The sequence below is a fragment of the Chelonia mydas genome, chromosome 15 (assembly GCF_015237465.2).
Source record: "Chelonia mydas isolate rCheMyd1 chromosome 15, rCheMyd1.pri.v2, whole genome shotgun sequence".
In the NCBI taxonomy this organism is placed as follows: Eukaryota; Metazoa; Chordata; order Testudines; family Cheloniidae; genus Chelonia; species Chelonia mydas.
The window spans coordinates 26,192,580-26,207,058 of NC_057856.1; the positions used below are offsets into that span (position 1 = coordinate 26,192,580).

Here is a 14,479-nt window from a genome sequence, read left to right on the forward strand (position 1 = left end):
GTGATAGATTAAAATGTACAGTTCATTTTTAAATCTTTATTCTTCCTTTCCAGGTGGCTATGGTGGAGGTTCAGCTAGAAAGAGATTATGCCTACCCTCCAGGTCTCTTGATAGCTTTCAGTGCCTGTACTACTGTGCTTGTTGCCATTCACCTCTTTGCTCTCATGATAAGTACCTGCATTCTTCCAAATATAGAGGCCGTTAGTAATGTGCACAATCTCAACTCTGTAAAGGAGTCTCCGCATGAGCGTATGCACCGGCACATTGAGCTCGCCTGGGCGTTTTCCACTGTCATTGGGACTTTGCTCTTCCTTGCAGAAGTGGTGCTGCTGTGTTGGGTGAAATTTCTTCCACAAGGGACACCTTCTAATGATTCAGTCCATGACAACAATTCCACCATCACCCCAGGAGCAGCAGCAGCTATTGCCTCAACATCTATTATGGTTCCTTTTGGATTGATTTTCATTGTATTTGCAGTCCACTTCTATAGGTCACTGGTTAGCCACAAAACAGACAGGCAGTTTCAAGAATTGAATGAACTTGCTGAGTTTGCACGACTCCAGGATCAGCTGGACCACAGAGGCGACACCTTGCCACCTCCTGGCAGCCATTTTGTATAAAGCTATGTTTGGTTTCAAAATCCATTTTTTGCTTCTGCCTTGCTATGTTGACTCCTCCTTGCGTGAACTAGCTGGACTGTTGATTTATTTTAAAGAGAGATTTATAAATTCTGTGCTAATTTCTAACAGTAAAAAAATACCATGATATCTTAGACAACTGACATCTGAAGAGACTGATGTTGGGGTATGGCTGCACTGAGCATGCATCTCTCATCCCTCTTCTTATCATCTGAATTGTTTCTTTTTAATGGGGAATATATCAATGCGTAAGAGGAATTACATTTTAGGCCTTGGTATTTGTTAGTGGTGGGAGGGAAGCCTTATTTCTTTCTATTTGATGTTGGTGTTTGCTAGAAAGTATTGCTTGTCCAATACATGTTGCATGGCACAATGCAAATTACTTGGGACTTGGAGTAATTAGCATTTGGTTTCAGTGCTAAACTGTGATCTCTAAAAGTCTGATGAAAGGTAAAATTGAGAGCTTTTCCACCTTCCCTTTTCCCACTAGCTCCCCCAATCATGGTTTTCTGCTAAGTAACTATTACTGTATTAATTTCTATAGGGCCTGTTGCCATGGCAGCTACCATATACCCATGATCAGTCCTATTGTGATGTGCATCTGTAGGACTGGTTTCAGAGTAGCAGCCGTGTTAGTCTGTATCTGCAAAAAGAACAGGAGTGCCACAAGTACTCCTGTTCTTTTTATCTGTAGGACTGAGGGCCTAAGTCATACATACACTGGTAGAGACTAAACCACAGTAGAACTACTGCTTTTGTTCCAAACCAAAGTAGCAAATATTTTATACTTTTTATATATTAAATATATTTTTGAATAAAATCTCAGATACAAATGATAAAAGGTGCTTTGTCTGTGTGGGAATCCCAAGTAAACCGCTGCGCCTTGATCTTGTTCAGTGGAAAAATCTTCTGCTTGCTCAAATATTGTATCTAAGATATTAAATCTTAATTACACATGATTTTTGCTTCCAAAATGCTGTGGAAGACCACTTATTGCTACATAGACTTATTTATGAAAACAAATGATTTTTATTTTAAGAAGTAGAATTGCTTCTTAATTGTAAGACCTGCATCTTTTATTGAACGAAGCTGCTGTTTTAGCGTCAAGCTACTGTGTCAAATTCTAACTTCTTCCTCAAGCAAAAACTCACACTTGACAAGGATTATAGGATTTGGCCTCAATTCTTTCAGAATTTGTTTGACTCTGGATACATTTAAAAGTGAATTGTGGCTTTTGGACAGCGTTTCTCCTGCCTTCACTGAAGGATGGAAGTGGGTGGGTTAGTTGGTGAAAAATCTCTTTGAAGTCAGAAACTACCAGTTTGTGATATGTTCAGATCCCATGGAACAGAACTGGGATCTCAGCTCGTAGCTGCTAATATAGAATGTAATCCTGTAATTTTGTGATTGGAGGTAACAAATTCAGTCATGGCCTAATCGGAGCTATGCCTCTTTGACTTCAAGTGGAGCTGTGCATGCTTTTTCCACCGTTGAATGAAGTCAATTATGCCTGGCCTCTTTACCAGATGAATTCAACATGCTTTACAAATTAAGGTCCTAATTTTGCAAACACTGACTCCTGAGGGTAGTACTTATTATCATGAGTAATCCTACTTGCATCAATGCAACTGACTTATTAGCAAAAGCACTACTCCCAATAAGATGTGTTGAGAAGACTGGACCCAAAGTGCAGTTTATATTCTGAAAAATTACTTTGAAATTTGTATCAGAGTGCTGTGGCTATATCTCAGTGACATTTTTGCTCGTATTTTGCTCTGTTCACGAGCAAAAACATTTTTTGCGTTGCAATCCCCAAAAACTCCTGGATATGAAAGTCAAACAGAAATTCTCTCTGGTTTTGACATTACCAGTGTTTTTGCAGCTGAAATATAACAGTTGATGAGCAGAATTCCACTCACTGTTCCACAACTGTTCGTTCCTGTAGTGCTAGTGGGATTATATTAGTAAAAACTTTAGTAAACGGCATTCTGAAATGGTCTTGAAAATTTACCAGCCGGAGCAAAAAACCCAGTTGCCCATCCTTTACTGAGTTGTTGACAGTGGTAAATCTAATGATACCTTACTTAACCTGGGAAAGTAGACTTTTAGAAAGCTGTGGTAAAGTAAGCATCCTGGAGCAAATATCTTAAAGGGACACTATCAAGTTTAAATAAAATTACACTTTTCTGAAAGCTTTGTACCTTACAATTTATTTATAACTCTTAAAAATTACTATCGATGAAAGAGGATAGAAAATAAATAAATGAATACATTCTCCCCCCTTCCCTCAAGGGTGTGTGTAGAAGGGGGTCGCTTTCATTGTTTCTCCTGGATACATCACTTTTCCCCTCTTGTGTGAATCTTTCACAAAGCAACAGCAGAGGAAAACTTTTAAAAATAGAAAATGTGGGTTTGTAAAAGGACAAGGTAAATAGGGCACCTTATTAATTTTTTTTAACTGTTTGCATTCCTTTTAAATTAGAGCTATTACTAGTCATTTTTTCTGACCATAACTGCACTTTAAGCCTTTAGGCACAGCTCATGTATGTATTTTCCCCATTCTTCAGCTGGGGAAATGGTCACAAAAGATGTGCCTTGTGCAAGATCACATATTAACTGCATGGCAGAGGCACAAATAAAGACCAGAACTCATGATGTCAAGTCTGTTCTCTAAACAGTACAGTGCACTCAATTTTATTCTGTTCCCATTTATACTAATGGTATTAAGCATTTACTTTAAACAGTTTAAACACCAGTTGCTGTATATATTATATTTAGGTTTAAAATTGAAATAAAATATGCTTATAATTTGTCTTGTCACTAAGACATCTGACAAACGTCTTGTTCTGTAACTGTCACTCATTTTACTCCATTTAGTTACACGGTGCCAGTAATAATCTCAGTTTCGTGAAGATATCCTCTTAAGTGTTGAGTGATTCACCATTCAGAGTCTTGAGTGTAATGTGGTACAAGGGCTACCAGGTGCAGACAAAACCCATCCTGACTCCACAAATAGGCATAAAGAGAATAATATGGTCACAGTCTTTTTCCTCACTTTAACACTGCTTTATTCTTGGTACTAAACCTGACCTTGATACTGTTCTCGACTCAGTGGTTTTTTTAAAGGAGGCTCTTACTTAAATTAGAGTTTGGGGAGTCAATTGAATGAACTCTCAACAAAAATACATTCCCATTTTCATTGATACTCAGAAGTGCAGTGGATGAACTAATCACACACTAACTGATTAACAGTGACTTTTTTTTCATTAATCAGCTTCAGACATTCTGATGTAACATGACACTTGTGTGCTTTACACATATGAATTCTCATAGCAGTTCTCTGCAGAAGGTACATATATCTCTTGCACCAATTTGGAAATATATCTAACGTAAACTAGCATGCCTTCATTGACTTCAGCCTAATGATGTGTGCTCTTGGGCAGGCGTTCTCAAGCTTTTTCTTTGAGGACCCCCCAACATGCTATAACAATTCCACAGCCCACCTGGGCTACAACTATTTTTGTTCATGTAAAAGCCAGGGCTAGCATTAGGGGGTAGCAAGCAGGGCAATTGCCCGAGCCCCATGCCACAGGGGCCCCGTGAAGCTAAGTTGCTTAGGCTTCAGCTTCAGTACTGGGTGGCAGGGCATCGGGCCTCTGCTTCAGCCCCGTGTAGTGGGGCTTCGGCTTGCTGTCCCGGGCCCCAGCAAGTCTAATGCCACCCCTGCTTAACAGCCTCCCTGAAACCTGCTTTTGGCCCCCCAAGAGGCACCAGACCCCTGGTTGAGAACCACTGCTCTACGGTTAAGTGACTTACTGAAGGCAAGAGAGAGGCAGAGCTAGGCTTAGAATTTGCCTTCTATTTACCAGATGTGGATTTTGATCACACACAGTGGTTCTCAGGCCTACTTGCTGACATTTATTTAGAGCACCAGCTGTTAAGTAGAGTGGTGGCTTCTACTAAGACCATACATAGTTACTGAGAAGACTGGGTATTTCAAAACATGTTTTTGAAAATTCATTATAGCTTACTATGGAGTATGTAAGGGAAATGCAGCTTCCCATCTCCCCTGTGCAGGCACAAAAAGCTGTGAGACTAATGGAAACACCGGGATTCCTCTGTACAGGGAGGGCATGCCATGGGGATGCTGGGCAAGGGCACTATACTCCTCCCCTCAGCATCTCACAGAGCTGTTCTCAGCAGAAGCTTACTGTGTGGGAGTGAGGGTGAAGGTGTGACCAGTCCAACTAAACTTCAGCATCTTTTGGCCAAAAAACTTGGGGAATATGGAGGGCTGTGGCTGCTACTATAGCCTGTGGGTGATAGGAAATGTAGGAAGAATTCTACTCTCCTGGGCAGCCCCTACATATCTAGTTCACCTACCAAAAGCCAATTCATTTGGGCTTTGATGGGAGAAATCCTCCTCAGCTGTGACAGGGCATCGTAATAGATCGCTATTTCCTTCCTCCCTTTCAAGTTGAGCTAGAAAATACTTCTGTAGGATTATAAGGAATTTCTTGTATGAAACCTGCAGCCTTTTTGGATCAAGACTAGAAGTCACTTTGGGAAGAAATCATCTCCCCATAACTAAATGGACATTATTGTAAACCTGGCACTTATGGGTAGCGTTTTGGGAATGGCTGTCTTGCTGGAAAATGACCTCTTTGTAATACGCTACAGTATGGCAGTCATGTATCTGGCTGCAAACCAGGTTCCATCTCACCTTTTCATTTAATTTTTTTAAATGGTGTTCAGTGCAGCATGAAAATGATTCTTAGTTCCAATAAAGCTACCCATATGTACAGAAATTTGTAAACTAAATTAATACTCTTGGGATGTATAGAAGGCAAAGTCAAGCAAGCCCATATTAAAAACCCTAACTGCACCCACCTGCAGAATGCACCTCTTTCTGCAATACCAGGCTGACATCTATGCCAGCACGTATTTTCATTCACCCATCTGTACTAGTCTGTTTTTAATTTAACAGTAGCACTAGCATTACACTGAGTTAGTGCTATGGTCTGAAGAAAATAAAAATACAGACCTTCCAGGAGGAGGACTTTCATTCAGAGTGCCATGACTTTAATTCTTGCAACTGGAACATGAAAGTATGGATAATGTGTGTTTGGCTTTCAGCCCACTTGACCATGGCCATCTGGTATTAAAACAGCCTGGCAATTGGTTTACGATCAGACATAGGTTTTCTATAATATAGTGTCAAAGGAGGTCAACACCTCCTTTTAATTTATTCATGGGCAGAATTATTTCTTCCTACAAGGCCTCTTCAGCTTTCAAACTCCTGAGTAAAATGGATCCTGTCCAAATAGAAATACAGAATGAAGTGTACATTGTGGCAGTTTTGAGGAACTAATTAATTTCTTGAGAACCAAGTAGGTTTTGGTGCTGCTTCTCTGCTTTACAAAACACACCATCTCATGTACCATGGATCTAGAAAGATGATTCAAATGAAGAAGTAACAATGAGTCTTTTGTTCTTTTCTCATATCTTTATCAGCAGCCTGTTCTCATTCTTGGCTGTCGTCAAGCATTGCCTGGGCCTCTTGTAAAACATCATCTGGATGGGCCTGTTCAATCTAAATTAAAAACACAAATATTGTACTCAATGTAATTAAAAGAAATTCAGGATTTGTAAACGCTGATTATTCAAGAGCTGCTGTAGAATCTCCCTCTTAACTGGACTTAAATTTATCCTGCAGTCTTTCACTAAATCCTTTAAAACACTTCCTACAACTTTCCTGATTTTATTATGACAACAAGTGCCTATTTATTACTTCTCCTTTCAATATCTATGTATAGGCTATTTATCTTAGCAAGTACATAGTCTAGACGAAGTATAACCCAGGCATGCCACAGTGGTTTGCATGGTTGATGTTGACTTGTAGATCCTGTTAACAGACTAGAGAGGAAAAATGTGGTAAAGTCGCAAGCATATTTTTGACAACAGGGGAGTTGTGGCCTATTTGTCTACAGTCAACAAATGGGGACTGTCTCTGGGAGTGCTAGTATCAGTTGCTTCTGAGGAAGGTGCAAAAAACCTCAGCATGGAAAATGATGGAATAACCTGCATTCTGGGAAAGTTTCTTCCTTATCCTAGTCAAATAGTGGTTAGTTTATCCCCTGAAGCATGAGGGTTTATATCCCCTCCTTTAAAAAATAAAATAAAATCCTACTTAATGTAACTGGATGTCATCATCCATATGAATAGCTCATTGTTTTTTAAAATTACACAGATTTACTGTTGTGGAAGAAAGCTGTTTCCTATTACAATTCATTATTTTGTATGCTTCCATTGTGTCCCTCTTATTCACCTCTAAACTAAAGAATACCAATAATTTTAATGTCTTTGTCTTTCTATGCGTCAAACTATTTTTATCATCTGTCTCTGGACCCCTTCTCTATTTCTCCTCTATCCTCTTTTCATATCGGGTGATCAGAACTGTCCATAGTATGACAATCTTCCATGGTTTTTATAACCTTTTCAGTATTTTCTATTCTATTCCTTATGCAGCCTGTCACTTTTCTTTCTGGACTTAAACACACGCTGACAAATTCGTCAAGCCCTCTGATAAAGGTTGCTTGCTGAAATTTTCTTGTATTTCTGCTTTACTCAAAAGAAACTGCTCTGTCTCAGAGCCAAATTTATCACGATATTGTATTTGTTTTTCAAGAGAAATGGCAGGATTAAAGTCTCTAAGCAACTGTAAATGCTTATAAGAATCTTCTGAAAGAGTTGCTTTTAAAGTTTCCTCTCTTGCTAGGGGCATTTCTGCACTAACTAATGTAATAGTTTATATGGCCCAGCAGGGATGATAAATATAATACATAACCATCAAGTGAAGTTTTCTAAAATGAATGGAAACCTCTCAGTTTACATTTAAAGGAACATTGAGCTATTTCTGCCTCATGTGGCAGAGGCAGGGGAGAACTTCATTAGGATCAGGTGTGAAATCCTGGCCCCACTGAAGGAAATGGCAAAACTTCCATTGAATTTAGTGGGGTCAGCTTTTCACCCCACATCCTTGGCCACTCCTAAGCAGATATGCCAAACCCAAGGAAAAAACGCAGAAATTGGGCTTGTCTTTGGCTTAATTGGCTTGTGAGTTGCTTGTTGGCTAGTTTTTGCTTGTAGCTTGTTGCTTCTTTTTTTTTAGATCGGCTCCCAGCAAGCAGGGGCAAGGGCGGGGAGAAGAGGGGAGAGAGTTGGGGTGCACAGCGGGCCCACCACAGTCCCAGACTGTGGGCCATGGGGATCTAGTCACATAGAATGTTGGGGTTCTTAGGGATGGGCTTGTTTTGGCCTTGTTTTCAAATGGGATTAGCTTGATTTTTTACTTACTGTGACAGTCGAGGTGCTTGTTTACTGCGTGAAAGTTGGCAACTGTGCTCCTAAGTGCCACTCCAATGATGATACAGCTTTAAGGCATTCTGCCCAAACAGAGGAGTGCTAGATTGGTCCAATGCCAGCCCTGCCTGCCCCAGCTGGTGTAGGGGATATTCTGGAGTGGGAGCGAGAAGGGAAAAATTGGGGTGTACCCTGGCAATCCTGGCTAGTAGGGCAGATCCTTGTATCGGTGATAACCCTCCTCAAGTTAGAGCATCCCTGAGTGGTTCCACCCCCAGTAGTTTGGTTGTGCCCCAGACGTACTCCAAAATCAGGGGAAATAAAAGTGGCCTAAAACTACACAGGTCCACCTTCCCCTTGTTTGCCAAGTGCTGCTCTAGTGCACCTGAGAGACTAGCTCCAAATCTTCACTCAAGGAGTTTCCTACAAGTCATACAGCCAGAGTGTGGTTCTTCCTGCCCACCTACAGATTTGGAAGGGAGTTCCACCCCTTAAACCTGTGGATGTTCTGAGATCTATTTTGGACCTTGGGACATCATTGCAACCCTGGGTCATCCACATGGAGGCCTCTAGGCATGGCTCCCTTGGCTTTGCAGTTCCCATGGTTCCTGCAGGGAGTTGTTCCACTATAACCTTTGGGAATGGGAGGATTGCAGCTATGCATGGTGACCACATGCTAGTTCGTACAGCCTTACTAATATGCTTGGACTTGAGAGGAGACGCCTGTGCTGGGGAACTAGTCCTCGACTCTGTCCCATGTAGCTGAGGAGTGGCTTTCTAGATGTCTGGGGGCCAGAGGCAGAGAGTAAGTAGTAGAGATACTGCTTTTCCTTCCAGCCTTCCCAACCCTCTCCACTATTCTCATTTGGCTATCCTTAGCATAGTGAAGAAGCGCTTTATGCTTTGGGCCCCATGTATCTTAGGGCACATCTGCACTGCAATAAAAGATCTGTGGCATGGCTGTGGCTGGCCCAGGTCAGCAGACTCAGACTTGCAGGGCTCAGGTAGCAAGGCTAAAAATTACGGTGTAGATGTTTGGGCTTAAGCTAGAGCCCAGCCTCTGAAACCCCAGAAGGTGGTTGGTCTCAAAAATCTGAGCTTCTGCACACCTGCACTGCAATTTTTAGCCCCCAGGCCCAAGCTCCGTAAGCCCAAGTCAGCAGAGAGCCACGGGTTTTTTTTTTACTGCAGTATGAACATAGCTATTACCCTTAGAGTCTGCATCACTCCTGTAGTTGAGATCAGCAGGAGATGGATAAACTGACAATCTCTAATTTTGTATGGCTGGGGAAAAATACCGTGAAGTATTCCTACTTTTTTTTAGAATTTGTTTCACTTCCCTTGTGGCCTAACAGAGCCTTAAAATGTTGATCCTCAAGGCCTGGCTGACTTATGGAAATTAACTTGGAATTGGCAGGGCAGTTATTTTGTTGGCATTAACTTATGTGTTGTCTTTACTGACGATGCATCTTACAATAGACGTATCTTAGAAATGGATTAATTGAAATGTGGCCCCATTGGCTACCTCAGGCCCAGAGTGTAGGAGTTGTTAAAATGTTTCAATTATAACCTAACATGATAAGAAATTTATACTGGTTTTGGTTTGGATTTAATGCAGGGTGGTTGATTAAAAATCAGTAGTGTTTTTTTAAATCATGGCAAGCAGGAAATCTCAATTTAAATATCTATTTTAATCTTGTTTTGCATTTGTACTCTTTTTTTTTGTTTTCCTAAAGAAAGGTTGATTCTCATTGGTTGCTATTAACGTTTATTTGCAATTAAATATAGTATCTAGATTGGTCTTGGTATTTCTTCTTAACCAGGAAGATATGCTATATCTGTTCTCACAATTTAAGCTATTATATAGCTTAACACTTATTCAGAGCCTTATTTTTTTTACATTGTTTTGTTGTAAAATAATGAATGACGTTTATTTCCTTCATTAAATTTTTACTTTTGATTTGTGTCAAGCTGCATGGATGGAAATTGGAATTCAGTGAAAAATGTTGTCTGTGCATTTTTAAAATGTTACTTAAATAAAAACAACCTTAATGTGCTGGATATATAAATTTATTTTTTTGTATCAAAACAGTATTGCATTTAAAACAACTGATTAGAGGAAGTATTATCTATAGCTAACAAATTGATCTGATTGTTTCTGGTCACCATGTCCTTCAGTATTTTTAGAAGTAGTAGATCTGAACCTCCTGTTTTTGTTTGTGAATTTGAAGAGGAAAAGAAGCTTTTTTGCTTTTTCAACTCCCAACTGGTTTCTCAACTTTGAATGAACTATTCTTTGCACCAGGAGAAGAGGCTACTGCTGTTAAGTTTCTTTAGAACTTCAACAAACTCTAGTTTCAGGTGCTTAGCCACTGACTTCCAGCAGTTCAGTGGTTTTTAACTTTTATTTTAAAATATTTGGCAAACATGTACTGTCTGAATATTTTCTCATTCCATTCAAAATATTTTAATAGATTTAAAATAAATTTAGGCTTTAATATGAATTGCCATAATTTCAAATTTATTTTAGTTTTTTTAAAATCCAGCTTTGAATGTTTTAAATCGGATGTTTATCCACTCTCTGATTAGGACTTCCCTGCAGTGTTTGGAGCCCAAACTTTGCAGCATAGTGCTACTGCACGACAATCAAAGTGACATTGCCAAGTCTGTTTTCATTGTCCAGATGTAGTGAGAATTAAATTATATCATTAAAATATTGTTTTGATCTAAAATGGAAATGTTCAAACCTGCTAATGTTAAGCCTGTTGTTTGTAAAGTGATGTCTTAAAATATACAGTTCAGTATTAAATCTTTCTTCTTCCTTTCCAGGTGGCTATGGTGGAGGTTCAGCTAGATTCAACACATGTCTACCCTCCAGGTCTCTTGATAGCTTTCAGTGCCTGTACTACTGTGCTTGTTGCCGTTCACCTCTTTGCTCTCATGATAAGTACCTGCATTCTTCCAAATATAGAGGCCGTTAGTAATGTGCACAATCTCAACTCTGTTAATGAGTCTCCGCATGAGCGTATGCACCGGCACATTGAGCTCGCCTGGGCGTTTTCCACTGTCATTGGGACTTTGCTCTTCCTTGCAGAAGTGGTGCTGCTGTGTTGGGTGAAATTTCTTCCACAAGGGACACCTTCTAATGATTCAGTCCATGACAACAATTCCACCATCACCCCAGGAGCAGCAGCAGCTATCGCCTCAACATCTATTATGGTTCCTTTTGGATTGATTTTCATTGTATTTGCAGTCCACTTCTATAGGTCACTGGTTAGCCACAAAACAGACAGGCAGTTTCAAGAATTGAATGAACTTGCTGAGTTTGCACGACTCCAGGATCAGCTGGACCACAGAGGCGACACCTTGCCACCTCCTGGCAGCCATTTTATATAAAGCTATATTTGGTTTAAAAATCCATTTTTTGCTTCTGCCTTGCTATGTTGACTCCTCCTTGCGTGAACTAGCTGGACTATTGATTTATTTTAAAGAGAGATTTATAAATTCTGTGCTAATTTCTAACAGTAAAAAAATACCATGATATCTTAGACAACTGACATCTGAAGAGACTGATGTTGGGGTATGGTTGCACTGAGCATGCATCTCTCATCCCTCTTCTTATCATCTGAATTGTTTCTTTTTAATGGTGAATATATCAATGCGTAAGAGGAATTACATTTTAGGCCTTGGTATTTGTTAGTGGTGGAAGGGAAGCCTTATTTCTTTCTATTTGATGTTGGTGTTTGCTAGAAAGTATTGCTTGTCCAATACATGTTGCATGGCACAATACAAATTACTTGGGACTTGGAGTAATTAGCATTTGGTTTCAGTTCTAAACTGTGAACTCTAAAAGTCTGATGAAAGGTAAAATTGAGAGCTTTTCCACCTTCCCTTTTCCCACTAGCTCCCCCAGTCATGGTTTTTCTGCCAAGTAACTATTACTGTACTAATTTCTATAGGGCCTTTTGCCATGGCAGCTACCAGATACCCATGATCAGTCCTATTGTGATGTGCATCTGTAGGACTTTCAGAGCAGCAGCCGTGTTAGTCTGTATCTGCAAAAAGAACAGGAGTGCCACAAGTGCTACTGTTCTTTTTATCTGTAGGACTGAGGCCCTAAGCCTGCTCTTCTTTTGGGAAGAAAATATAGGGAAAAGCAATACCTGCTTTAAAATTCATGGGAGCAGATATGTTCTCCGAAGTGATAAAATTGCCTGTTTTCATTGAAGAACCATGTAAAAAAAAAAAAAAAAAAAGATGGAGAAACTACCACCAGATTTTTTTTTTCTTGGTTGAAAACTTGCTATTAATGGCTTTTCTCTAGCAATAACATACACCAGTAGAGACTAAACCACAGTAGAGCTACTACTTTTGTTCTAAACCAAAGTAGCAAATATTTTATACTTTTTATATATTAAATATATTTTTGAATAAAATCTCAGATACAAATGATAAAAGGTGCTTTGTCTGTGTGGGAATCCCAAGTAAACCGCTGCGCCTTGATCTTGTTCAGTGGAAAAATCTTCTGCTTGCTCAAATATTGTATCTAAGATATTAAATCTTAATTACACATGATTTTTGCTTCCAAAATGCTGTGGAAGACCACTTATTGCTACATAGACTTATTTATGAAAATAAATGATTTTTATTTTAAGAAGTAGAATTGCTTCTTAATTGTAAGACCTGCATCTTTTATTGAACGAAGCTGCTGTTTTAGCCTCAAGCTATTGTGTCAAATTCTAACTTCTTCCTCAAGCAAAAACTCACACTTGACAAGGATTATAGGATTTGGCCTCAATTCTTTCAGAATTTGTTTGACTCTGGATACATTTAAAAGTGAATTGTGGCTTTTGGACAGCGTTTCTCCTGCCTTCACTGAAGGATGGAAGTGGGTGGGTTAGTTGGTGAAAAATCTCTTTGAAGCCAGAAACTACCAGTTTGTGATATGTTCAGATCCCATGGAACAGAACTGGGATCTCAGCTCGTAGCTGCTAATATAGAATGTAATCCTGTAATTTTGTGATTGGAGGTAACAAATTCAGTCATGGCCTAATCGGAGCTATGCCTCTTTGACTTCAAGTGGAGCTGTGCATGCTTTTTCCACCGTTGAATGAAGTCAATTATGCCTGGCCTCTTTACCAGATGAATTCAACATGCTTTACAAATTAAGGTCCTAATTTTGCAAACACTGACTCCTGAGGGTAGTACTTATTATCATGAGTAATCCTACTTGCATCAATGCAACTGACTTATTAGCAAAAGCACTACTCCCAATAAGATGTGTTGAGAAGACTGGACCCAAAGTGCAGTTTATATTCTGAAAAATTACTTTGAAATTTGTATCAGAGTGCTGTGGCTATATCTCAGTGACATTTTTGCTCGTATTTTGCTCTGTTCACGAGCAAAAACATTTTTTGCGTTGCAATCCCCAAAAACTCCTGGATATGAAAGTCAAACAGAAATTCTCTCTGGTTTTGACATTACCAGTGTTTTTGCAGCTGAAATATAACAGTTGATGAGCAGAATTCCACTCACTGTTCCACAACTGTTCGTTCCTGTAGTGCTAGTGGGATTATATTAGTAAAAACTTTAGTAAACGGCATTCTGAAATGGTCTTGAAAATTTACCAGCCGGAGCAAAAAACCCAGTTGCCCATCCTTTACTGAGTTGTTGACAGTGGTAAATCTAATGATACCTTACTTAACCTGGGAAAGTAGACTTTTAGAAAGCTGTGGTAAAGTAAGCATCCTGGAGCAAATATCTTAAAGGGACACTATCAAGTTTAAATAAAATTACACTTTTCTGAAAGCTTTGTACCTTACAATTTATTTATAACTCTTAAAAATTACTATCGATGAAAGAGGATAGAAAATAAATAAATGAATACATTCTCCCCCCTTCCCTCAAGGGTGTGTGTAGAAGGGGGTCGCTTTCATTGTTTCTCCTGGATACATCACTTTTCCCCTCTTGTGTGAATCTTTCACAAAGCAACAGCAGAGGAAAACTTTTAAAAATAGAAAATGTGGGTTTGTAAAAGGACAAGGTAAATAGGGCACCTTATTAATTTTTTTTAACTGTTTGCATTCCTTTTAAATTAGAGCTATTACTAGTCATTTTTTCTGACCATAACTGCACTTTAAGCCTTTAGGCACAGCTCATGTATGTATTTTCCCCATTCTTCAGCGGGGAAATGGTCACAAAAGATGTGCCTTGTGCAAGATCACATATTAACTGCATGGCAGAGGCACAAATAAAGACCAGAACTCATGATGTCAAGTCTGTTCTCTAAACAGTACAGTGCACTCAATTTTATTCTGTTCCCGTTTATACTAATGGTATTAAGCATTTACTTTAAACAGTTTAAACACCAGTTGCTGTATATATTATATTTAGGTTTAAAATTGAAATAAAATATGCTTATAATTTGTCTTGTCACCAAGACATCTGACAAACGTCTTGTTCTGTAACTGTCACTCATT

The 14,479-nt window shown here is 39.3% G+C and overlaps 1 protein-coding gene across 6 annotated transcripts in view; it reads left to right on the forward strand.

The window, feature by feature from the left end:
- ORAI1 (ORAI calcium release-activated calcium modulator 1) overlaps window positions 1-14,452 on the forward strand; it is a 32,378-nt gene extending 17,926 nt beyond the window's left edge. For 2 of the 6 annotated variants that reach the window (XM_037878359.2, XM_037878361.2), the window contains 2 exons: window positions 54-102; window positions 10,830-14,452. In XM_037878359.2, coding sequence (XP_037734287.1) covers window positions 88-102; window positions 10,830-11,396 — 582 coding nt within the window. In that variant the 5' untranslated portion in view covers window positions 54-87 and the 3' untranslated portion in view covers window positions 11,397-14,452. Of the gene's footprint in view, window positions 1-53 lie in introns of those variants that run through there. The other 4 variants (XM_037878358.2, XM_007058292.4, XM_037878362.2 and 1 more) reach the window with 3 other exon arrangements.
- Window positions 14,453-14,479: the final 27 nt, after the last annotated feature.